Genomic DNA, 26,266 nt, shown 5'->3' on the forward strand with positions numbered 1-26,266 from the left:
TTGACATTTAAAAATACTAAAATAATCATACTGCCAGGGAGGTTAGGAGTGATTGTGGAGCCTTTAAATGTATCACAGGGTCCATTGAGCAGTTGTGTAGTAGCAAGCTCTGTGTGGTCTTCTATTATTACAAGAACAATGTACTCCCTTGTGTAAAATGTATGAAAATATTATGTCATTAAGAGGTCTGGAAGGAACAGGAAGATTGGTTGCCCTCCTATTGGTGATGAAACTTTAAAGGGAATCTATGACCGGGCTATGAACATTCATATATACCTTACAAGCTTTAATACAAATCTTCATTGACCTTTGTAGCTACCTGCACCGTGGAGAAATAAAACTTCGGAACTTCGAATGCTCACAAGAGATAGAGTTGTTTAGATGGAGTCCTGGCCCTTTTGACCCCTTCTTCCATTCCAGGAGTCACATAATGTCATGTAAGTGCCATTCAGTATCTTGATCCCAGCCCCTGTGATGACAGTGGCGGGGGGGGGGGGGGGAGTTTAAATGACAATCTGGGCTCACATGACATGGGAGGAATTTACAGTACTGATCTGTCTGAAGAGGATTTACAGCTTTGGATCGATGTGGAGGACTGGAACATCACCAGAGTCCAAAAATGGTAAAGCTTTATTTTAGGAAAGGGAAGTGAAACATAGTAAAAAACAAAAGGAATTTCAGGCAAATATTCAAAATATACTGCTTTGCCTAATTATTATTAGTTAATAGACTAGCTGCACATGGGGAGTTCCTGGGCAACCTGTGACATTAGAAGGACAGAGTTGATCAGTAACCAATCAATGGAGGTCTAATTGTGTGTTTCTGATGCACAAACAGGCATAGAAAAGTTTGTGCAGGAAACCAAATGAAGTTGTTTTCCCCTTCTCCATGCACTGTTGCACCCAGCGTGGATGTCTCAAATCCACAAATTCTATGACGTCTGCTCGCATGACTGCCGGTGTGCCTTACATAGGCACATTTGACCAAAAAGGCGTTGACTCTTTTCAAAAAGGAAGGATTTGGTAACCTCAATACTCTTTTAATAATGTATACTTGAGTACATTGCCTCTATATCTATGGCAACAAATATTGCATCAGCCAATATGTTCAGATCAACTCAATAATTTTAACAATTCTAGCGTGTCTTTGAAAAAAGGGTGAAACTAGTTATCCACCCATTGGCTTGCATTTCCTGAAATAAAGCCATTTCTGGAGACTATCGGGCATCCCAAGGGATTGTTCAGACTTTTTTGACTCTTGAGTAGCGATCGGGATAAAGGGATAAAAGATCGGGAGTCTTGAATTTGTACTAGAAAGATAATCAAACGTATCTCGATCAATTATATTTTCAGATAATCCTAAAGTTATCATAGAATAATATTCATCATAAAAACTTCTTGACATTCCTTTCACTTGTAATGTTATACCACTACTTATTGTTCAAAATCTTTTCACACATACTTTTGTATTTTTTCACATCCATGCAGTTCAGGCAATGAGGGCCATGTTCAGTGGGGATGACGTTGGCCTGAAGGATGACAGTGGTTGCAATAGTGGGGACTCATTTAAGGGTTGGGGATGGGGGATTAGTGATGTCCATGTGGCGAACTGCCGCTATTTAAATGAGGATTTGCTCTGGTGGAATTATTACATAATGGTTGTTATTTCATAGATAGGCAATGAAGTTTTTGCTATTTGGAATCTTTGTCTTGTTACTTGAGTGGGGGAGATGTATTTTGTGTTATTAATGGTAAAGTTAATGAGAAGAAGGGCTTGGTAAAGTCAGCTGTTAATGCAAGTGGGATATACAAATATTTCCCCTTCCCCTCTTCCTGAAAATCTGGTGGAATAGAATTTTATGTGAGATTACATGTCTCCTTCACTGAATCAGGTCTCTTAGGACGATGATATAAGAAAACCTCATACTTTTATCCAGTGAGTCTGTGGTGTGTGATTTCTCCCCGCCACCCCCATCCTCAATACCCCTTTGGGATCAAATCCAAGATGCAGTATCAGAATGGGGTCTTTATTTGAAGGTTTTTAGAGTTGTCATCACAATGTCATTACATTGTACTTTGGTACAAATATATCATAATGTTCACTTTTCAAGTGTAAATTTAAAATTTTAAATAGTTTTGTTTAATTTAGCTGTTGCCGTTTCCTGCCTGGAACACTGTTGATGTCCTGTTGCACATGAGTCAAAGTTCTAACTGTCATGGAGAGTTCTGGGATTTTTTTTCACAAATCTCAGGTGGCTTTAGAACAGTCTTACCCCATGTGCATGCCTGCAGTTGGTTGGTCAATGGCGTTGCAATAGCAACCTTCCCTAGGTGAGAAAATCAGGGGAAAAACTGCTGAAAAAAAGTGTTTAAAAAATACAAATTGTGATCCTTGTGATTCTGCCACAGAAAGTGACAAGTTGGGGGATTTATTTTCGGTTGGATGGTATGCTTTAATTTTAACTTGTTGTAACTTTTCAGAAACCAAGACAATTTCTCATTTCAGCTGCTAAGGTAAAGTTCACTAAAAATACATCAGGTAATATACTTTAGGATGCGTTGCTTTGGACTTTATTAGATTTAAATGGGAAAATGCATAGTATGGGACTTAAAGTGTCACTCTACTTTTGTAATAAAAAATATATAGCATATAAAAGTGTAATTTGGCATATACAGTTGGTACACAAGTAATTTAGGTAATTTATTTATTTTTCACTCTGCAGCCATTGTAATCCAATACCTAAAAAAAAATTAAATCCAATACGACATCCTGGGGATATTCTGTAAACTGTTTTGCAAAGAACATGGTAAAACAAACATTTCTTTAGAACAGAAAAAGGTAGAAGTGTGCTGCAGAGTACCCTAAATCTTTACAGTGTACATTGATCTCCAAGAGGGGATCATTATTCACTATTTTATAATGCACTCATGAGATTTACTTACTGCAGTGCCCCATAATGCCCAGTAAAAATACAGTGTGTTTGGAGTCCTACCATGCAGATACTGAAGCACACTCCAACACATGAATGATCCCTACCTATTCAATCACATGATAAAATGATTAAGGAAGCAGCATTCTATCTGTAGTACAGGTTGACAATCGAAAATCTGGCAATCGATAATCCGTCTACTTCAATTTCATCTCCACACCTTTAATAAATTACTAAATATGGGGGTCATAATTATAAAAAGTAGTGAAAATTGAACATCAGGGTTGCTGTTTAAAAAGTTAGTGTGTCTAGCAGCCCAAAATTAAAAAAAAACAAATTAGGGACCCCCAAGAACAATGCAGTGCAGGTGAACAAATTCATAGGTGCAAGTGGGGGACACCTGTAGATAACACCCCCTAAAATTTCATCAATAGGTCAGGTGGAACTCAGTCCATAAAAAAACTACCTTGTTACATATTGCTGGAGGCTTCCAGCACCTGAAGCCCAATTTCCCAGGAATGGTGCAGTGAAGGTGAACAAAACTAGAGGTGCAAGTGGGGGACACCTGTGGCTAAGTGACTGAAGTAGTTCCCTACTTCAGACAGTCACAGCCATTAGGGAATAAACCTGGGGGTTTATGTAGCACTGATGGTGAGATGCTGGTGTAGGCAGTGCAAGCCTAACAAATAAAAATGTGTATGGTACATCGGATAGCAGTAATGATTGTCTGGAGGGAAAGGAAATGAGGAAAGGATGTAGATTAAATAAATCCAGCATGTTGTACAGGATTTCCAGGGAGAGGTGATGTACATTGCATGTAGTACTGCAAGGAGGGGGGAGGCTGATCTGCAGAGGATAGGAGGGGTCACTCTCAGCACTGAAATGCAGCAACCGCTGCAACTGAAGGCATAGAAAATGGTGCATATGTAATGAATGCAGCATCCAAGGATTAAGGTAGGATATGTCACTGTAATATAATGAACAGTCTATATTCCTTTAGTCTGCAAGAAATAGTAATGATAAAGGGAAGAGCTGTATGGAGACAAGCATTGGACCCATATTTTGGTCTGAATAAAACAGGTGATGGGTTTTGGGTCAGATATCTGTACAGAATAATTAGGTTCCTGAACAATACATACTAGAAATCAGAGAGGTGGTGGTTTTAGAGTCTGACATTCAGAGAAAAAAGATGATAGCTTTCTAATGACAGGTATCTGTATGGGATGAGGATGATAAAGATTTGAAAGTCACAGATCAATGCAGAAAGGATTACATGGATCTAGTTTAGGTATACAAAGGGAAAAAAAATATTTATGTTATACATTTTTAAAATTGGATGAAAAAAAGAGTACCAGAGTCAGCTATCCTACAGTTGAAGAATGTAAAAAAAAATCAATCACATTTGTATAAAGTTGTTTTAAATTCAAGATCCAATACAAAACATACAACGTATAAGGTATTAGTGGAACTCGAATTCTAGGGACCCATATGATAAAAAGACAAGACCTTGATCCTTTATCATAATGAAGGCCATATATGTATGGCCCTAGGTCTTGTATTAGACTTAGAGGGACAAATAAACATGGCAAAATGCAGATAAGTCATAATTACTGTATTGGACTGGAGACTAATATACATACAAAAAGAAAACCAATTCTAGAGATTGAAAGTTTATAAATAATGTTCTATGTTTTTTTATGCATGTGACCAAAATCATCATCTGATTTTCAAAATGGATGAAAAAAACTTAGTTGCACAAATAAAACAAAATGTATTATTAAATTTAATCATGTATTTGACAAAAAAAGTTATACAATAGCTTTGTATGTATGGCAAAAGTAAGTCATCTCAAAGGAATTTTGGCCCCTTCCTCCAAATAGAATATCTTCAGCGTTTGGTTGTCGATGGGTTTCCTTATGTGAACCTCATGCTTTAAGCCTTTGAGTCCACAGCGTTTTAATGGGATTAAGATCATGACTTTGACTTGGCCATTCTAGATCCAATCATTCGCTGGGTTGGGTACGGTCCAACCCAGGCAACCTGCAGTTTATTCTGCTGCATTGGTAACAGAACATACACCTGCTGGCCCACCTAGTAGGTCCAATCCCAGGCATTTTGATCATACCAGCGCTTTTGTTTGACCTGAGCCCGTGCCATGTTCTCTCAGACCATCCCCACCAATTCCTCCATTTTATCTGGGAATTTAAGTACATAGTCCACGACAGAAATTTCTGTACCATGTACAATGCCCTCCCAAGTCTCCCAAATGAATTCAAGTGGACCTCCCACTTTTCTCCCATACAGGAGTTCAAAGGGTGAAAAAATGGTGGACTCTTGAGGGACCGCTCGTTAGGCAAAAAGCAGGTGAGGAAGATAATGTTCCCAGTCCTTTCCTTGTGACTCCACAAACATCCGCAACATCTGTTTTAAGGTACCATAAAACGTTCACACAGCCTGTTTGTGGATGATAGGGACTAGCCACCTTATGAGTCATTTGTATTTTAGCACACCAAGCCTCCATCAGGTTAGACATGAACTGGGGGCCCTGATCGCTGAAGAGCTCAGCCGGAAATCCAGCTTCTGGATAACGGGTGGCATAGTCCACGACTGTCAGAATGTACCACTTGCCTGAGCTACTGGCAATGGGTAAGGGCCCAATGATATCTACTGCAACCCTGCGAATGGGCTCATCATTTACTAGAAGCGGGTGCAAGGGGACCCTGTGCACATCGCTCGCCTTGCCCATCTTTTGACAAACTGTACAGGACCAACAGTAATGAGCTATTTCTGCAGCCATGTTAGGCCAGATAAAGTTTTGCTTTACCCAGGCCTTGGTCTTGACCACATCCAAGTAACCTGCAAGGGGAATTTCATGTGCAATCCTTACCAAATGTCCCCTAAATTTATCTGGTACAATAAGTTGCTGTCCGACCGTTTTTACCTTACTGCTGTCTGTTAGCAGTTCAACTTCTGCTGGTCCCAGTACACCTTGTACTTAGCCCCCTCCTCTACAGGCCTGGAAGCCAAGTCTCTAAGTGACTCCAGACTTGGGTCCTCCCGCAGTGCCTGTACAAAGGCTGCACCACCTGTCATCTCTGCCTGTCCTGTGGCCAACAGGGACAGGGGAGTGACTCTGATACTGATCCTACTGAATCAGAGCAAGGAGATAAATTAATGGAATTCTCCCCATGCTCTGCCCCCTTAGTCTGGGCCTGGGCAGCCCTTGCAGCACTGCAAGTGACGGCCAATACAGGTGATACCTTGTCATCATATTTAGTCATAAGCGGTTGTGCAATGTCTACACCTTCATACATCTCATTGGAAACAGGTTCAGCAATAGTTATCACATTTTTATTTACATGACACATGGCACACACATCATTAATCATTTCTTTATCACCTTCCTTTGGTGAATTGTTGTTTTCCAGCCCACTTCCCTCCCTCTGTCTATCCCCAAATCCCTCAAATGATGCCTCTGCATCTTTGTTCAATACCTTGGAATGTTCTGAGGGTCCAGTTAAAGAATCCTGGATAGCTCCAGATGGTCCATAGTAGGAAATAGGAGTGCCCCAATCTGCTCCGAGCAGTACTGGTACCGGAATCTCATTTGAGACTCCCACAATCTTGGTACCCTTACCGGCCTCCCAATCAATGTGAACTTCCGCAGTAGGCACAAAGGAATGGGTACCCCCAACTCCAGTATGAGTAAGATACTTGTTAGGGATGATACTCTCCTTGTCGATTGGGTCAGGCTGTATACAGGTGACATTTGCGCCGGTATCCCAAAAGCCAATCACGGTCTGGTTGTTCACAGTTACAGGTTGATGATTTTTAGTGTGACCCACTACTCCTCCAGCAACAAGCAACACAGAAGAGGAGTTGTTAGTGGGCTGCCTTGGTGCTGTCATCTGCTTGGGTGAGGGGCAGTTGATCCGGAGGTGTCCAGATTTGCCACAGTGGAAACACTTCCGAGTATGCACTGAACCAAATCTGATGGTAGAAGCTGCTGGTGTTGGTCGCTGATGTGCTTCGGTCGCTGGGGCAGAAGTAGTAGGTGGTGGTGGTGGTTTTCCTCCTCTCCAGGAGCTAAGAAGAGCTCTGTGAATCTCAGGCGCCTGGGTACTGACATAGAGGTCTGCCAACTGTGCTGCTTCATCCGCTGACATAGGCTGGCGCTCTAGCACAAACTGATTTCAGGGGGACAGCTATGCAAAAATTGATCTTGAATGATTAGGTCCCCCAAGTGCTCATAAGTCTCTTTTTCAGTCCCTTGATCGACTGCCAGAAGGTGGTGCGCAACTGATGGACAAGTTCCTTGTAGGTGTCAGTGGCCACTTTATGCAGGGACCGAAACCTCTTCTGGTAAATATCTGGGGTTAGCTTATATTTTGTAACTATAGTGTCTTTTATAGCTTTGTAGTCATCATTCATCTCAAGAGGCAATGTTACAAAAGCATCCAAAGCTTTACCTCTGAAGCCTGAAGTCAAGTAACCAGTCCACTTCTCCTGGGGTAACTGGTACTGACGACACACTTTTTCAAAAGACTGCAGATAGGTATCAATATCATTGTCTTTATCCATCACTGGAAATTTAGGATCTCTCACCAGAGAATCTCTCCGCTCTGGGGAACTGGGTGACTGACCTTGATGCTGTAACTGGAGTTTAGCCAACTCCAGTTCATGCTGGCGGGCAGCCTGCCGCTTTGCTGCCTCCACCTCAGCCCGGCGCGCTGCTGCCTCTCTCTCTGCTTGACGCTCTTCTCAGCAATCTACCAGCGCACTGATAAATATTACTGGTACCCACAATAACTCAATCTAGACAGGACTACACCACAAGCAGTACACACACTAAGATCCTACCACTCTGCCACCAGTTTGTGACGAACGCTCTCTCAGCCCACAAGCCTGCGCATAGACTTTCCAGGACGCTCAGCAATAGTCCACGCACCACCAGGCTGAAGAGGAGCTGTCACACACACCATCACAGGTAGACTGCCACCACATGCTTGCACGCACCGTTACCCTTGACAACCGCAGTTATGCTTCTGCTTCTTTAGTATCACCCACTGCCACTCCAGACAGGGATGTTTCAGAAATCAAAGTGTTTATAGTAGGGTTTCGGGTTAGCAAGTTACACTATTTCTACTTAGAGCATTCAGAGATTCAGCTTACACTTTTTTAGTGTTTAATAAGTAAAACATACAAAAACAGTGCATAAACAAATTATAGAAAATTAAAGACTAATCCAAGAACAATAACAGAACAATAGCAGAACACACAGCATAAAATAAAAGGGAAAACTGTGAAATAATACTTAGGTAGAGTTGGTTTGCCTTGGTCCAGGTTGCTGTGTATAGCCCAAGTTATCAGTCAGAGTCACTGGGCTCCCTGATGTCAGTGGGAGTTCTCTCTGCTAGGCTTACATGGCTTTTTCTAGGCCAACAACAGAAGTGCGACTAATACAACAATCCAATGGCAGCTGGGAGGGGGCTGTCTGAAGGGCTGTCTTACACATGGGTTATGATGCTCTGTGTACACTTCCCAAAATGCCCTTGTTCTAGCCAATATTAATAATTTCACAAGTACAGGTTTTTTGAATGGCCAACCCCCAGATTATTAATCACCACAAAATATGGGGTTCACAGAGACCAAACTAGGCATGTCTGGGACATATGGTTCACCAGGATAGGCTACAAATGGTTTTCAGGCTTTCCTGTGGCCTAGGAGACTAGTTCTTGGTCTCACAATACTCACCATAATGATCCCACTCCAAATCAGTCAATTACTACTTTATATAGAATAGTATATTAGAAATACAAAGAATTTTAACCTCCCTAGCGGCCTAATTCCCTCAACATTTCAATGAAAAAAGCGGTACAATTTTTTGCATGGAAATGTATTTTTCATTGTAGGCTGTACTTCTTAGGCATAACTCACTGATATTTAATAAATGTAATAATAAACTTTAAATAACAAAACAAAAAAAATCTGTTAAAAAAAAAATATTTAAACATGTAATGAAACTATATAGTGGCATATATAAGTTCAATCAGGGGCCACTCCACTAGCCTTATCTGAGTTTTATGACACCTGGAGACACAAAACTACAACTTTTACAATGGTGTTGTAAACTATTGGATCTTGAAGGATGCTGGTTGTCAGATCAAGAAATATTGGATAAGGGGAAATTTAAGACCCTGGTCTGTTAGGGAGACAATTTCCAACAAAGACATTTGAAAGGAAGATCATTTGTTATATTTAAAGGGAAAATCAGGACTTAGGATTTTCCACAATATCACAACTGGCAATTCACAAAGATTTTGCAATCAATGGGTGGTCATAAAGTTGATTTGATGTCAGAGACTGGTTGATAGTTATTCAAAACACCTTTAGGAAGATTCTGTTTTTAGATTCTAAGGCCTAGGATGTACCTATCTTTTCCTGCGTTATTATTCAAACATATATATTCTAACCTAAATGTTCTAACAGAAAGATTTTCCTGCAAAAATAACCAACTCTTGTTGAGGATGAACGTATGTCCCTCTTGAAGGAACAGAGACTCCTTGCTATAGATGTAGTTTTTACAGACACGTGTCACAACAATCAAAGGTGGTTATTGTTCTAATTCTTTCAAAAAACATTGTGGTATTTATACAATGTAAAGTAGGAGGGACAGAAGTGATAAGTTACTTTTCAGGAATCCTGAGTGAAATAATTTTTGATCCCGATATCTTCACAATACCCCAGGTGACCGTCCTTTAATCTTCAATACACTTTGGACACATGAAAGGGGCACAAGGTACAAGATATTGAAGACCTGCCCCACCCCCCCAAAAAAATGGAGATTTCTTGATATAAACTTCTGTTAAGATGTAGGCAGAGTGATAAAAGTTTTTTAACATCTGAATAAACAATGGTCAATTGGACACAAGCCTGCCCCTGGGGCAATGTGTGTAGATGTAATAGTCCTTTTGTTGGTATGAGGCAAAAGCCTTGTGTATAATGTATTTATGATTTTATATAGGAAGGAATCATAAAAGTCCACATCATTTCCCTCCTCAAGTTCATTCTCTGAACTTATAGAACCGTCAAGGATTTTGTACTCATACAAGAGACTTGGGGAGCCTGCCACCCATACCACTTATTCGCTGCCAACACCGGCTTAGATTCAAATTGGTGTTGCATAAACAAAGAGAAATAAAAAGGTATTCAGCATTGGTAACAAACATGACTTCCTGAACTTTGATGTAAGTCTTAGGTGCCAGGGAAGACTGAAGGTCTGGAACTTGCACTGTTCATCACGACTTTCATAGTATTCACAGGAGTACTCTTTCAACCTTCCGCCTTGGAAGAGTGGAGTAGCGTCATCATAGGTGAGATGTTGGTCTATGGCTTGACCACGCTTGTCTCAGGACCTCCTGGAAACTTTTAGAAGGGTCATGGGTTCCCTATAGCAACTTTTATTCAGACTTTGGTTCGAACAACAATTAGTCTTCAGCTGTGGGTATAACAGGGTCAGGTATTCTTTAGCCATCTTGGATGAATGCAAAATCTATAAAACATCTAATGATATTCTCCAGGATAGATGAGGTCAGCATTGAATATAGTTGAAATATAGAGTAAACCAACAAAATCAACAAAAAGTAAGAATGTACATAGACAAGATTTTGGCATTAAACAATTTCATATTGTATATCAAAAAAGTTCAAACATAAAAAACCTTCCTAACCTGGGCAGTCAGAGCCACTCCCTGTACATACACTTCACCAGAAGGCTAATCCTTCTGATACAGTGGGATTCAGGCCCTTGTAGGCACCTCGTCCATCCCAAGGGGTTTGACTGCCCACATCTACCATACCTGTTTTAATTACAATGAGGTTCAATACATCTTAGAGGTGATCAAACTCAATTAATACTTATTACAAAGAAGGTGCCTCCTTAGATTTCAGTAGTTGGGGAATCCCGTTGAAGGGTTGCCCCTACGTTATTCATCAATCTTACAGTTCAAAAGGAGTTATCTAATAGAGGTACATGCTTTTTTTTTTACACTTAGCTTAATCTTAAAGTACATGATTATCATAAGCAAGTAAATCAATACAGTGGTTCTCCAGCACCCATCAGTGTCTATAATTCTAGGCTGCCTTGACTCATGAACCATCAGATACAACCTAGGATGAAGGACAACATCATCTGACAAGATGGTACCTAAATTTATAGCAATATAAGCACAGTGTTAACCACCAAACTTAGGCACCACCTTCCTAGATTATTTCTTTAAATTGAGTGAAAATTGTCCATCATAAAGGGAAGTGATCATAAACTTGAGATCTTGTGACAACTCAGATTGTATTAGGGTGCAGAACTGAGCGAGTTGAATTTCTTCCTGTTGTTTTACCAGCCTAGCGATTTAATTTTATTTTTCATGGTATCAGACAAAGAAACAGCAGCATCAATATTAGCATGTTGTAAATTTTCAAGTATATGATTTATGTCTAATTGTGTCTTCACTCCATCACCTACATGTTGAGCCTTTTCTCCCTGATTTATTTCTTTTCATATGCAGCACATCTCTTAACCCAGTTATCAACTCTAAAAATCTTTCATTGTTATCCTCCAAGTGCATAATACAGAGTTCCTGTTAATACAATCCATTGTGAGGATAACTGTGGGACTACCAAGTCTGCAGCTTCAAGTATGGGTGCACTACATTTACCAAGATTCAAGTTTGCAGTCTTCAAAACAGTTTTCAAACTTATTATTATTATTTGAAACACAGTTACACATAGCTTACCCCATCCTTCCCATGTGCACCATTGTCTTGGATCCATTACAAAATCACCTAAACCTCGGTAATTATTATTTTTAACACAACTGTATTGAAACAGTAATGGGTGAATAAGTCACGTTTTTTAGCGTCATCACTATCAACCATTTCAGGAAAGATTACTAGAATAGGACAAACCTCACACTCTAGAATTGTCGCATCTGGTAGATATGTCACAAACAAGACAATCTCAGGACTTCCTTTAAACATGTTCCTAAAGGATTTAGATTTTATTCCCCATATACTATAACTCTCAGATGGACACCTTGGTGTGAAATTCATATAAGACTGTAGGGTCATTTTCCTGGTGGTGTGTGCTAGTGAGTTGGAGATCTGGAATAGAAGAGAAAACTTGGACATGCAACTTAGTAAGCTTATTTTGCAACTCTTGTACATACAATAAGCAATAATTTTTAAATATAATATGTATTAACTTTATCCCTTATGGAAGAAAAATCCCATCCTACCAAACAATATTTAAAAAAAAAAACCCAGGGGTGTGTCTAACAGACTTTAACATAAGGGGAAATATTCTCACCCAGAGACAGGTATGTTCATAAATCTCAGCAAGACACTTTTAATATGCTATAATAACTTTCTTAATATGGCGTGTGAAACTTCTGTTCAATCTGGAGGCCTTCTATAACTTCTGACATAACTTCCAGGGTCTGATTCTACTGATTCCACCAGGCCATATCTGCACACAATTTATTGTAACAGTTCTTGGCTGTTTTTGAAGCAGTAGCATAGACAGCTGGCCAAGCCTCTATCCATTCAGAGAACAGTTCAACACACACTAGAACATACTTAGATTAGTGACAGTTTGGTAATTAAACAATCTGCAACCTCTGTAAGGGGTACAAAGCTTTGGGTAAATTGTTTCATAGGGTTTTTTTTTTACAAGATTTCCAGAATTATACAATTGACACATCTCACAATCATGACAAAATTGTTCTGTAACACCCTAGGACAATCCAGTGTGTGCTTACTGATTATATCATAGATCCTTCAGACAGATGAGATGGACTATGCATTGCCTCAGCTAGATATGCATACAGCATAGAAGGCACACAGAATCTACCATCCTCATGGGTCCAAAGTTCATCTTTCTCAGTACATCCTTGAACTTTTGATCTATTTTTTTCCTCATTAGTTTGCAATTGCAGTTTCTTTAGACTGTTTAGTCTATCTAATCAGGTTCCTCAAGAGAGGAAGTGGCCACAAAGATCTCTGTAGGTTCAGTACCATTTAATGCTGCTAATTTACTTCATGGCATCAGCTATTTCATTTCCAAATAAAATGTCATCAGTGCCTTTAGTATGGGCTTCACATTTTATTATGGCTACCTTGTATGTAAACCAAAGTGCCTCAATGACTTTCTTAATGAGCTCAGAATGTTTTATAGGGTTTCCACTAGTTGACATAAAGTCCCTCAACTTCCACACGGCCAAAATCATGATATATGCCAAATATAAACTGTGAGTCAGTGTACACCATCACTTTTTTTTCTTATTATGCAGGCCTGCATCAGAGCTATTAGCTCTGTCACCTGGACTGATTGATTTCCAGGTAGTTCCCCCTAAATTATTACTTGATCTTTGAGTAATAACAGAGTAGCCAGCATATGCTTATCTCTCCTCATTATAACAACAAGACCCATCTATGAAAACAGTAAGATCAGCATATTTGATTGGGGAATCCTTCACCCTTTCTTCTTCCTCATAATTACATTACCTCATCACAATCATGACCTCCCATTTCCCAGCTTTCATTTGGGTAAGTAAATCTATTCCTAGCAAATTGCAGGGAAAAGAATCACTTAGAAAATTAAAGTGTAGTAAAGAGGCTTCAGTTTGAAAGGGGCCAATTCGAATTTTTATTGGGAGTGGTCTCTAATAGGGGGTAAAGAACACCCCCTAATACAACTCCTTTAATTACATTTTGAATAGGAAGATTCACTTCTTCTGATTTTAAAACAGATCAAGCCACCCCGCTGTCTACTAGGCAATTTGGAATCTGATTATTTAAATTAATTTCCACATTTATATTAGGTAAATTTCGCCTTTAGTTTAAGTCCATTTTTACAGAGGAATTGTATTTAAGAATCCTTTTATCTCAGAGGGAGTCCACAGAAAATGTGTCACTGTTCCTGTGTTCTCACTCTATTATCATATAACACTTGTTCTCTTATAGGACATATGAAGTTCTCCTGCAGGAGAGCAGTCCACACCTAATAGGACCTCGGGGTCTTGTTTCAGACATCCTCTGGGTATGGCATTTCTTTAAAAATGCTGAGTACCTTAACCACCTGGGCATTTTACTGATGTCTGATTTCTGTACCAAAAGCGGTACACTGTTTTTCATGAGATTTTTTTTTTTAATTGTAGACCTGTAACTCACAGAAATATGTCTGAACAAGGGTCTAGTAGATATCATGAATATAAAAAAAGTTTGACACACACAATCATGTAAAAAAAAAAAGTACTTTTAATAAAATTAAATAAAAAACACAAAAACACAAGAACACATAAATTAAAAACACTGAAAATGCAATAATTCGGTATACTGTATTGTAATATATTTTTCTAAAACACCTCCTTAGTGTGGTAAATTTTAAAACAGAGTCCAAGGTCACATACCTATAGACAAAACCACATAAATATATTTTGTATTATTTTGTATTGGATTGGATACAGGACTTTGTATTGAATCCAAAATATTTGAATTTCCGGCTACGACCCCCGTCCCCCGTACGGGTACACCGGGTGTTCTAATTCTTTCCGAGCTTCCGTACTTCCATGCAAAAAGTGTTAAATTTTTTTGCATGGAAATTTATTTTAGATTGTAGGCTATAATTCACCGAATTACCGCATACCTCACTGAAATATGTCCAAAATTTTAAAAGTTTAATAATAAAATTTTTTTTATAAAACATAAAAAAAAAGTCTTTAAAAAAAAAAATTATGTATAATGTAATGTACCTGTACAGTAGCTTATATAATATATATATAATACAATAATATATATTATTTAAAGATTTCTTTGTATTGGATTCAATACAGCTTTTTTGTATTGAGTTCAATGCAAAGTTATTTGAATTTCCCGCCCCGCCTCCCACCCGCACCGACGCATGCAGCGACGTCACCGGGAAACCCCGGAGATCGTCACTGCACACGCCGGATGAAGAAAGAAGAGAGAAGACGTCTCCGGAGGAGATGCGGTGACAAGGTAAGTATTTTTTTTCAGTTGCAATCTGATTGTCATACAATGTTGTATGACAATCGGATTGCAATATAACGCTTGTTTATATTTTTAGCTACCCAGACCTTGGTTCGGGGTAAAAGATAGTAGCAAGTTTACTTACCCCGTACCAAGGTCGGGCTAACCGCCTGGGTGGTTAAAGCATGTCATTAATGGCCACTTAATATGCTGGAACATTAAAGTGGCATTGACATTTGGAACAGAACAGATTGGTACGTTTTATTTCTCCCATTTGCAGGGGAAACAAGAGTTTATGCTCCTGACATAAATCCCTGTGCCTTACCAGTGCATTTATGCTCACAGTAAGATGGTGGGATTTCTGTCAAAGGTGCTGTAGGTCAGAGCACTTTATATAAATGAAGAAACCTTGGACTTCAGACAGGAGATGTTTCTTGTTTTATTTCCAGCAGGTGTTCCCCAGTAAAAATTTGCCTATCCAGTAATTTTTCTCATTTTTCTCATTAGTGGGTCAGGATGTTGTTTTTCCAGTAATTGTTAGGCTGCTTTAAGGACCTAATTTCTTTCAAGAGACCATTCTCTTGTTTTCCTCATCTTTTAAATCAGTTGTGGCTTGTGTTTTACCTAAAAATTCCATTCCATGAATTTCTAAAGTGAAGATTTTAACATCTTCTGATCAACATAAAGGATTCCATCTACCGGCGCTATGCTTTCCTTTTATTTGGATGGGTCATTTTACCTCAGCACTCCTCCCAATGGTTCTTTCAAACTTCTTACTTGAAAGTCCCCTCTCTATCATATTTACTTTGATTCCACCAAATCCCAGTCACCTAAAAATTCTGATTGCCTACTTTCCATGCCTATCATCTTCTTTAGATGATATATCGTTTCCCATACTGGCAAACACTGAGTGGATTCAGTGGATCCCAAGTGATCCCCACTAGGGTAGGCCAATTTCCCTAGCCCAGTGACCTGGTGAACATGTCCCTCCCCTGTTCCTCTTGCCCCAAACAGCCTCTAGAGCGTCTCTAACTTGGTCTGGATCGCCGTGTCAGGTGGCTTTCTCATCCTGCCTTGATACATTCCCTTTCCCTGTATTTGAATCTTTCTCCACTGTCACAATGTTTACAATAACATAAAAACCTCATACTACACAAGCTGATATAAACAACTGACTGTATGAATATATTAATGCATTAATTACCAAAAAATTACAAATTCCTGTTAGTAATTACAGTGAAGGTAAAGCATTCATAACAAGACCATTCTGAGTGGCACTGCCCACTGGCTTTCCTTTCACAGAATGGGGGCGTCTTGACATGTGCCAGAAGAGAGGGTCATCTCTTTCTTTTACAGTCAGATCTTACAGTCAGTTACTGTCAGTCAAAACCTACATTCTGCTATTCTTCTGTGTGAAGCCACCTAAACCTCACACAGGTGAGTAATGCCGCTGATGGAATACAGTCTCTTTATGGATCAGACCACCTCCTAGATATCGACCTAGTGATGTTCTCACATACAATACCTATTCATAGATAGGCTGATCGATCCAAAAACTGCAGCAAACAATACCCACATAAAGGGGCCGCATCTGGACTGCAAGAATGTATTATCACTTTCACTCCCAGTGAGGCTTTTTTAACCACACTGTACATCAGTTTCATACAACATTCATACAAAGTATTAGTTTATAGAAAGAAGTGCAGTTCAGGTTAAAAACCCACTATCGCAGGTGAGCAAACTGGTGGAAGAGAGCAAGGTGAAAACAGACATAAAAGGTGAAAAGCTTACCAAAAGCGCGTTGTGTGTCTGGTTTGACCGCACTCTCCTCAGCCGTAGTTGTCGTTCATCCAGGAGTTCAGTCTTTCCTCATACCTGGGCACCAAAACTGTTGAGGATGAACATATTTCCCTCTTGAAGAAACAGAGACTCCTTGCTATAGATGTAGTTTTTACAGACACATGTGTCAGAACAATAAAAGGTGGGTATTGTTCTAATTTATTCAAAAAAGGTTGTGGTGTTTATACAATGTAAAGTTGGAGGGACAGAAGTGATAGATGACTTTTCAGGAATCCTGAGTGAAATAATTTATGATCCCAATATCTTCACAATACCCCAGGTGACCGTCTTTTAATCTTCAATACACTTTGGACACATGAAAGGGACACAAGATACAGGAATTTCAAGACCTGCCCCACCCCCCCAAAAAAATGGAGATTTCTTGATATATACTTCTGTTAAGATATAAATTAGGCAGAGTGATAAAAGTCTTTGAACATCTGATAGAACAATGGTCAATTGGTCACAAGCCTGCCCCTGGGGCAATGTGTGTAGATGTAATAGTCCTTTTGTTGGTATGAGGCATGTATTTATGATTTTATATAGGAAGGAATCATAAAAGTCCACATCACTCTACTCATTTGTATCAGGAATGGTGGGTGCCCTTCATGATAGACATGAGCTGACATTGAACTGTCAGGGGATCCAACAGAGTCTCTGAGAAACAGCGGAGGCTGTCAGGGGGCTTAACGCTCCATCATCCACAAAATGCTAAAGCAGTTCTGGGTGAATTAATCCTTTAAAAATAACTAGTTGGGTATTTACTTGAGGCTGGCCCTATATTATTTTGTGTTTGTTTTTATCATCTTAGGTGATTCTCCATGGAACCTCTTGGACACGTGCAGTTGTACGACACAGACTTTGTCCAGAATGGGCGGGCAGTCACTGTCTTGTGGGCTTCCTGTACCCTATTTCTGGGTATCCTGGAGATTGTGGTGCTCCTGCAGCCAGCCTGGGTTTTAGGTGGGGAGGGTAGTGGGCAGTTTGGACTTTACCAGGTATGTGAGGAGTCAGATTGGGGCACAGAATGCCGCGGACCGGAAGCTGCTCTGGAGGCTCTCCCTCCATTCCAAACAGCAGCTGGGTTCATGGTTGGCGCTGTCCTGTTGGTTCTATTTAGCCTGGCCTGCATTGGGCTCCTGTGGTTCTGTAACTCTGGGACGGTCTTCAAGCTGTGTGCCTGGCTTCAGATCAGCGCAGGTAAGACTCAAACCAGTGTTACTACATCTATACATCTTTCTACAGAAGAAATACTGGGCCATCATTGTTTACCACCTCCAGAAAATGCCAACTGCCTGCACTGACTGACTGCAGAAATAACTGACATGGAGCGTTTATGTAGATCAAGAATGTCAGTGTAACATCAGTTCCTATCTTCATTACTGCTCAGAGTGGCTCAAAGTATTAAAATCAGAGGTTCAATGTCACAGCTTTTGCACTAGCAAATATAGTAAGATAGTAAGATCGTAGCTAATAATACATTTGTAGAGAAATATAAGTGATTCCAGCCATTTTAATTTTGGATAGATTGTGGTAAAACTAAAATCTATGTCAGGGTATTTATACCTGTGATTCCATTCAGAAGTTTTTCTATGACTTCCTATCCATATGAGGCCTGTAATGAAACTGGAGGGAGTGGTTGTCACCAGCAACAAATAACCACAGTAAAGCAGAACATTATAACTTGCTACAAAATATAGTCTGATTGATGACTACAAAAGAAATTTAAGGAAATCTTGGTGTCATCATTTTTCTGACTGCAGACTGATGACGTCATCTGAGCCTAGAGAAAGTCACCTGATTTCTTCTACTTGCAACTGACCGATGACACCAGCTGAGCCTAGGCACCCACAAAATTCTTGTTAATGATTTAAAGAAATAATTTTGTTGTTTGTCCCTTCGTTTTCCCTTTTTCTGAACAGCAGTCTGTCATAAACTAACAGGAGGCAGTAGAAAAATAATCTTCTCATGTTCTGTTACATCTACAGGACGAAAGGAAGGGGTGGGAGTAACCTTTCCTTACTCTGTCCAAAGTTAAACAAGATTCTGGCTTTAAACTTGACATTTCCTGATCTGCATGCTTTCATTGGAAAAATAATTTGAGGCTAGAAATGGCCATGAAACCAGAATTTTCTAAGGCCAGAATTACTAAGGTGACAACAGTAACAAACCATTCAACATTCATCTTTGCCATTTGTATCTTCTCTGCTTTGATTAATCACTCTGGGTTGGTGTTTTATACACACCATCACTGTGTTTTGCTTTGTTTTACCGTTAAATATCATATATTTGCTATCAAAATTATGTTTCTACTGATTTTTTTATATATAATATATTTTTTTAAGCCTCGTGCCAAGCTTTGGGTTGCGTCCTGTTCCCAGATGGATGGGATTCTGCGGCCGTCCGGCCTTTGTGTGGCTATCGCTCAGACAGATATGAACTAGGGACATGTTCTGTGCACTGGGCATATATACTGGCCATACTAGGAATAATCGACTGTCTCATATTGTCTGTATTGGGGTTCACCCTTGGGAAACGCCACGATGCCCTGAATCCCAGTGAAGTCAAGTACCCCAAAAAAGGTTGGACTCCTTTCTTCATGATCTCATATTTGTCTTTTTCTGCTTATTAGAAGTAAAACTTCCATGGCACTAATAATATACCTCCCCCCATTTCCATACCACCCAACTTTTGGAAATAGGGATGAGGGACAATTTTTAGTTTTATGAAGGCAAATGACAATCTCCTTTTTATGTTTCCTTTATATTAAATAATTTAGAGTTTATGCTCAGTGAAAATACAATTTTTTAATTTTCAATATTACATTTTTGATATAAATTTGTATATCTGCCCAAACAGGAAGACAGAAGAGGAGGAAGGGGGTAAGAGGGGCTTGGATTTGGCATAGGGACAGCCTTTAAAACCAGAGACAGTTGTAAGCCAAGTATTTCATATAACCGGCTTACTTGAAAAGCTCTGTTTGACTGTGGTTGTTTTCCCAAATTCGAGTGATGAGAGAGGCAGAGACCACTTTATCTAACATGCTAAGGTGGATCTGCACTGGACAGTTTATGGCTGACATTTTTGGATTCAATTTGGGTTTGGGGGTCAATTGCATATCCAGTGTGTAAATTTCCCTTTCATCTGCTGGGTATCAGACAGAACACCTCCCCCGTTTCCTGTCTTTTTAAAAAAGGTGTCAGACACAGGAGGAAGTAAAGGAAAATCCCCTCGAAGTAAAGAAAGATTTTCTAATATAGTGTAGCGTGGAATGTTTAGGTTTGTTTGGGGTTATTTCTATTATTTGTAATAGAATATTTAAGTACCCTTTTCTTATCTCAGAAAGTTAGAAGTTACAATATTGCTATAAAACTCCCAATATTCACTGGGTTCTGTAAGTTTAGTGTAAGCAGATGTTGACTTCATGAGTGCACTGACGGTTGTCTGCTCTCAAACCTTGTAATTATTCTACATCCAGCTGGGACAGCAAGTCTCCTCTGCTGACCTTGTTGGTTCTGCGGCAGTAACAAGGTGTTAGTGAGAGCTGACTCAGTGTTCTGGTGGTGGCCAGATACTGGAGTGGTAAAAACAGAGCACAGTTAAAATTTTATTCAGGTAAACAACAGCTGGCATACACAGAATCTAATTTATGTAGCATATTATTTTTGGAATGATGCACTGCTACTTTCAATCTATTTAGACTTTCTGTGCTAAATGCCCCTGTGAATTAGGAAATGGGATAACACTGTTTAGAGCCTGCATTTCCACAAACATTGTACACCTGCCATGTCTCTTGGTAGCTGGACTATGAATGGCATACCTTTACTGGTGAAGCCCACCCAGTGCTTCTGAAATTCAGCTCCATACCTCTTCTGCCTACTCATGAGCTTCAATAGTAGTATGCCTCATTTCAGATCAATTATGCTAGCTGGGTATATTTCAGGTGAGGGTGTAAGGTAGAAACCATCTCCCCAAGTGAGGCTGTGCCCCCAGGTGAGGTGACACTAGATGTGTGGAAGTCTGTACCTGAGCCTAAAAGGAAAGGTGGTTCTCCATTAGAATGCCAGGGAAAGTAATTGTGGTGGGTGACGAGGAGCTTAGGTGGTCATTGGACCTGAGGACCTGATGAGGAACCTGAGAACTTGTGTCAAGTAATATCTGGGATGCAGTGCAGATCATAGCTACAGGTCCAGGCGGTAAGGCAGGAAGGCAAACAAAAGTTTTTTATTATATACAGATATGTCATCAATTTTATCTTACTATGGTGTTTTTATTGTAGTTTAAGATTATAATTGTACAGGGTGCATCCACATTTGCTCAATACATATGCAAGCTCTTCTTCCTGCTTAGCATAGTTGTGTCAAACTGATTCTTATCTTACTCCACATCAAATGTGATCTGGGGCTACCTAGGCTTGTTTTCACTTCATGGAATGCAGGACCAGGTCTTTGTATTTAGAGCTAGAAGGAGGCACCTGTATGTATATGGTATCCATTCATAACAAAATACGGAATGAAGGGGGGAATGTTTGTTTTCTCATTTTCCAGCTGTACAGTAACAAACTTGTCATCAACATGGAGAAAAGTGGAGTTACATTTTAACTTACAGTTTTATTTTTGGCCTGTTCAGAATATGCAGTCAGGTTTTAATTGTTGTTGTTTATGTATGATTAATGTTTTACAGATTTCTTGTCAGAAACCCTGTAACAGCCGGGACAGGAGGAAGCAATATTTTTCCGTTGTGATGGTGTTTAATTTATGTATTAATTTTCTTGTGTAATTAAATAAATGGAAATTGTGAATTGAATTTTAAAGATAAGTTCATTTTTCCTCCCATATTTTTGTCGCTACAGCAGCTTTTCTCAACCAGCATTCTTCAAGATATTTCAAGGTATTCGCTGAGCAAAATGCAATTTCTGTCTCTTAGAAGAACTACTACTGACACCAATGATTGTTTCAGGTATCTGTAAGTGGGGCATTCTACCCAATGATCACCAGTTTAAAGTACCTTCTTCCCAGTGATCATTAACGTAGGACACACTTGTCCCAGTGACCACCAACGTAGGGGGCTTCCTTCTCACTGACCATCAATGTGAGTTGTAGTCTTTCTACTGACCACTAATGTTAAGGGCTCTCTTTCCATTTGCCACTTATGTAAGGGGCACTCTTCCCATTGACATCCAATTTAATACACCCTCTTCCCACTGACCACTGACATCAAATTTCCAATGACCATCAATGTGAGGGTCTTTCTTCTCATTGACCATGAATGTACGATTAATTCTTTCCACTGACCACTAATGTAAGGCACTCTCCTCTCACTTACCACCAATGTACTGTGCACTCTCTTCACTGACCACTAATTTAAAGATGCACTCTCTCCTCTGACCACCAATGTAAGGTGCACTCTTCCTACTGACCACTAATGTAAAGGGCTCTCCTTCCACTAGCCACCAATGTAAGTGTCAGTCTTCCCACTGACATCCAATTTAAGGCACACTCTTCTCACCAATAACTAACATTTGGCACATTCTTTCAAGTGACCACCACTTTATTTATTTATCCCACTGACTACTAATGTAAGGTGCACACTTCGTATTCTTCTCCCCCTCTCTGTAACACTCGAAAACAATCAAAAATATTTAGAAAAAAACAGGTGCACAGATTAATTATTCAGGGACCAGGAAAGCTTATTTCATAAAACATGAAAAAGACAACCAACATGTTTTGGAGGTTTTAGGGTTTGGAATTGTGTTTCTGAGGTTCATAAAAAATTGCTGGTGAAAAAAAACCAAATGATTTTGTGGTTATAAATGAGTCTTACAAAAAAGGTGTTCTAGGGTTACAGGTCCATCTGGCATCTTCTGGGTGCAGCAACTTGATTGGCCAGCCTAGGATGATGGTATTCTTGCTTAATGCTCAGGGGGTGAATTAATCTAAGCATTTATAAATGTTGTACTGTACACATGTGCACATGCACAGATCTTACAGAACTTACATTCTATAGGAACTTGCTGGCAGGCAGTGCTTTTACAAAAGAAGAAACATACAATATTGTCTGCAAAAAAAAATAACAGCTTACTTGCCAGAAATGTTTTCTTTTAAAACTATAGTTCTGTTCTAAAAGTATTGTGGCAGGTGGGCTCTTATAATGAAATGCCAATCATATTTGTATATTATGGTACACTTACCCATTTACCTTCCAAGAGTGCCCTTCTTCAGTGCTGACAGATCTAAGCTGTCAGTCTCTTGTTCTGGGGAAAAGTTGAAACTAGTGTCATGTTTTTTTTTTTCATTTTGCCAACTTTGTCCTATTGAAGGGATGTTCTTTTACTTCCTTCCTATATATACAATAGAAAGTAAGAGGATATCGCCACGAAGTGAGTGAAATCCCTTGAAAGGGTGTTTCTGGAGGAGGAAGAGAGTCTTAGAGTTGCAAATTTGCTTGGATAGATGCCCTCTTTGCCAAGTAAGCAGCTGTAGAGTCTGCTATTGGGCTTATGGTTATATATTTCTTTCATGCATAGGTATTAATTATTATTTATCTCTACTAAAGCACATTGCAAGGCAAATGACATGCATTGGTGTACTGGGTTGCCATTAATTCTTGGCACCTCAAACACACCATTCGCGTACTGCAATGCAACTACTGCATGTTGTCATAATAAAGGCACAGCATATGCATTGAATAGCATTATGCAATGCAGTGCAATGCAAATCAACACACACTGAAAAAGAAAGCACATTTTTTCCAAAAAAAAGGAAGAAAAAAAAACGAAAGTCAAGTTTACCTATGATGATGTGATGTCAGGAAATATAACATGCTGGTAGATTTATATTCATAAATTAATACTGAAATACATAGACTGCCAATGTATTTTTTCCTTGCAAGTCACCCGCCTTGGTGCTGGTCATCTGGCTTTAATTAAATTCGGTCAATGAGCTGAAAAAAAAAACTTTTTGGACATTGACATGACTGGCCTATACCCTCCACAAAAACTGACACAAACAGTCCATTGATGAACAATTGTTTATACATTTTTTGCAGAGCAATATACAATAAATTACATTTTTTTCAGATCAAAGTGCACATCTAGGCAAGAAGCAAATTTAAAAAAATAATGCACATACACAAATTGAAACACTCAGTCAGATATGACTTAGTAGAGGGAGCAAAGTGAGATAACACACAAATACAAATATTTGAATGCACGATGGGTCTGTCTGTATGAAACAGCACTTCCACCTGCAGTTTTCTGCTCCTGTTGTAGTTGGCAGAATTGGCTTTGCAGCAATGAAATGCTCTTGCCTTGATGGTAAACCATAGAGGAGTCATTTCTGCAAACTCTTAATAGACCCAAATTTGTGAATTGATTTTCCTTGCTTTTTTTGTATCCGAGATAGAACAAACAATAAATATGCATTCTTTATTATTTTATTGAGAAAACTAATAATATGATTTTAAATCACTAAATATGTTGGATAAAATGAAGAATAATTCAGTCTGTTAGGGACAATTTCATATTTGTAAACTCTAATAGCAAAGAGGGTCGGATGGCACTGGGCAGCAGTCTGAATTTACTACAAACAAGTCCTGATTTAACACATTGGGGTCCTATGATAGGATATGTCTTGTAGTGTACACTATGATGTAAAGTAGCTTGATGGAAAGATCCTGAATGCATTGTGTGGTTTTAACATTCTGTTGTTCCTGTTTCAACAGAACTGAGAATAAGTAATAGCTGTAATGCCCAGCCCAGTAGATTAGGCTGACATTCTACATTCAATAGTTATTAAAGTGCAAATACCACCCAAAACAGCCTATTTTGGTTTAGCAGAGTGGAGCAGAATCAATACCTGGTCAGGTGGTACTTGGAGTCCAAAAAAAGCCTGGATTAGAGGTCTTCCTCCACCCTGCCAGGGCCATGACACCTGTGATTGTAACTTTAGAACAACAGAGCAAGTGTTGCCAGGTTTTTGGCTTAGCATCACCATATGTCATGTCCAGGGCTGGTATAGCAAGAAATTCCTCATTGCAGGGCTACTGGGAATGTCATACAAGGGATTCAGCTCTGGCTTACCCCATCTGATGGAGAGAGAGAGTTGGGGGAGTTGCTGTAAAAAAACAGACTGAGAAAACAACAAGAATGTGGAGGTATTTTCACTACAAGAGGGTAGCATGGTACACATGGCAACCACAGGCCTAACTTCCAATCAAGTTGGCCAAAAACAAATGTGTTTCCAAACTGCTTAGTTTGAGAATAAAATCTGGTTTCTGCAATGCAGGTGGTTCTTTTTTCACACATTATCACATCTAAAGCCTATTGGGGTCAATAGGGTTTATATTATGATGAAGATGGTTCACTTCTTCTTCATTAATTGGCATGGCCAATGCTCTCTCAACTGATTGCTGATTGGTTGTATGGCATTTGGCCAGAGAAGTTAGAGGTCAACAGCTGGTTACAGATTTCTTGGTGTGGGCAATAATGCTTGGCCTTTCCAATAGCTTTTCCAATAGGTATAAGTCTAATGAAATTGAGCAAAAAGCTGAGAGCTATGATCCCTTAGATGCTCCTTTTCTAGTTCAAGTTTTTCTTGCAATGTTGTATATTAAGGCACAGCAAAGGGCATTGACTGTGTGCAAAGTGCAGGCACTCTTAGCAGCAGCCATGTTTTCAAATCTCCTTACTACAGTCTTCACATGTACAGGAGGTCTACCTGGAAGGCCATGACCAACACATCTGTGTATCTGAAACAATCTTGCCTGATACTGGTGACATAAAAGGCAAAGTTGAGGTGATTTCAGGCAATCTTTGCCAGCCAATGCCAATGTAAAATTATTAAATGGATCAAAAATAAAGGTGGTAAGTGGTTTTGTTTTGTTTGTAATGGAAAACTGGTTGAGCCAGCCTAGCAAGTTGAGATGGACATTGTTTTCCTAAATGAACAATACTTTTCATGCCATGCTCCCCCTACAAATTTAACATTTTGGTGGAGTTTACAACTCCTGACTAGGTGGGTCTACAGCTGCACTCTGGTATCCTATTTTAATGTTTAACCACCCGACCGTTAAGCCCAACCTTGGTATGGGCTTTAAAAAGTTACAATTATCGATAAACCCGAACTTTTCTCACTGTATGAAAATACAGTGAGAAAAGTTCGGGTTTATCGATCACTTACCTGGTCCCGCTGCGATCGTCCATCGGTCGTGTTCCAGCATCGGGTGTCCTCTCCGGGAAGAAGAAGCCGGCCGGCTTCTTCTCCCTCCGTGCGTGATGACGTCGGCACGCGTGCGGGAAATTCAAACTGAAACTCATTCAAACACATTTTGTGTTGTATTGAATACAAACTCCGGTACCCAATCCAATACAAAATAATTAAAAATAAATACAAAGTATGTAATTGGTAAATTCAAACTCTCATTTTGTATTGGATTGGATACAGGAGTTTTTACTA

The 26,266-nt window shown here is 39.5% G+C and overlaps 1 protein-coding gene across 2 annotated transcripts; it reads left to right on the top strand.

Annotated features, from left to right (window-relative positions):
• Positions 1–3,806: 3,806 nt before the first annotated feature.
• On the top strand, positions 3,807–21,617 carry LOC140343381 (LHFPL tetraspan subfamily member 3 protein-like). 2 transcript variants are annotated; one of them, XR_011923308.1, is made up of 5 exons: positions 3,826–3,883; positions 5,234–5,293; positions 17,623–18,011; positions 19,157–19,393; positions 21,495–21,617. XR_011923308.1 is itself a non-coding variant. In XM_072430038.1 (4 exons), the coding sequence occupies exons 2-4, from the start codon at positions 17,633–17,635 to the stop codon at positions 21,515–21,517; spliced, it is 639 nt and encodes a 212-aa protein (XP_072286139.1). In that variant the 5' UTR covers positions 3,807–3,883; positions 17,623–17,632; the 3' UTR covers positions 21,518–21,617. The 2 variants fall into 2 exon arrangements, 1 of the variants encoding a protein (XP_072286139.1); XM_072430038.1 differs by lacking the exon at positions 5,234–5,293 and having other exon boundaries at positions 3,807–3,883.
• Positions 21,618–26,266: the final 4,649 nt, after the last annotated feature.

Source organism: Pyxicephalus adspersus, chromosome Z (assembly GCF_032062135.1).
Source record: "Pyxicephalus adspersus chromosome Z, UCB_Pads_2.0, whole genome shotgun sequence".
NCBI lineage: Eukaryota > Metazoa > Chordata > Amphibia > Anura > Pyxicephalidae > Pyxicephalus > Pyxicephalus adspersus.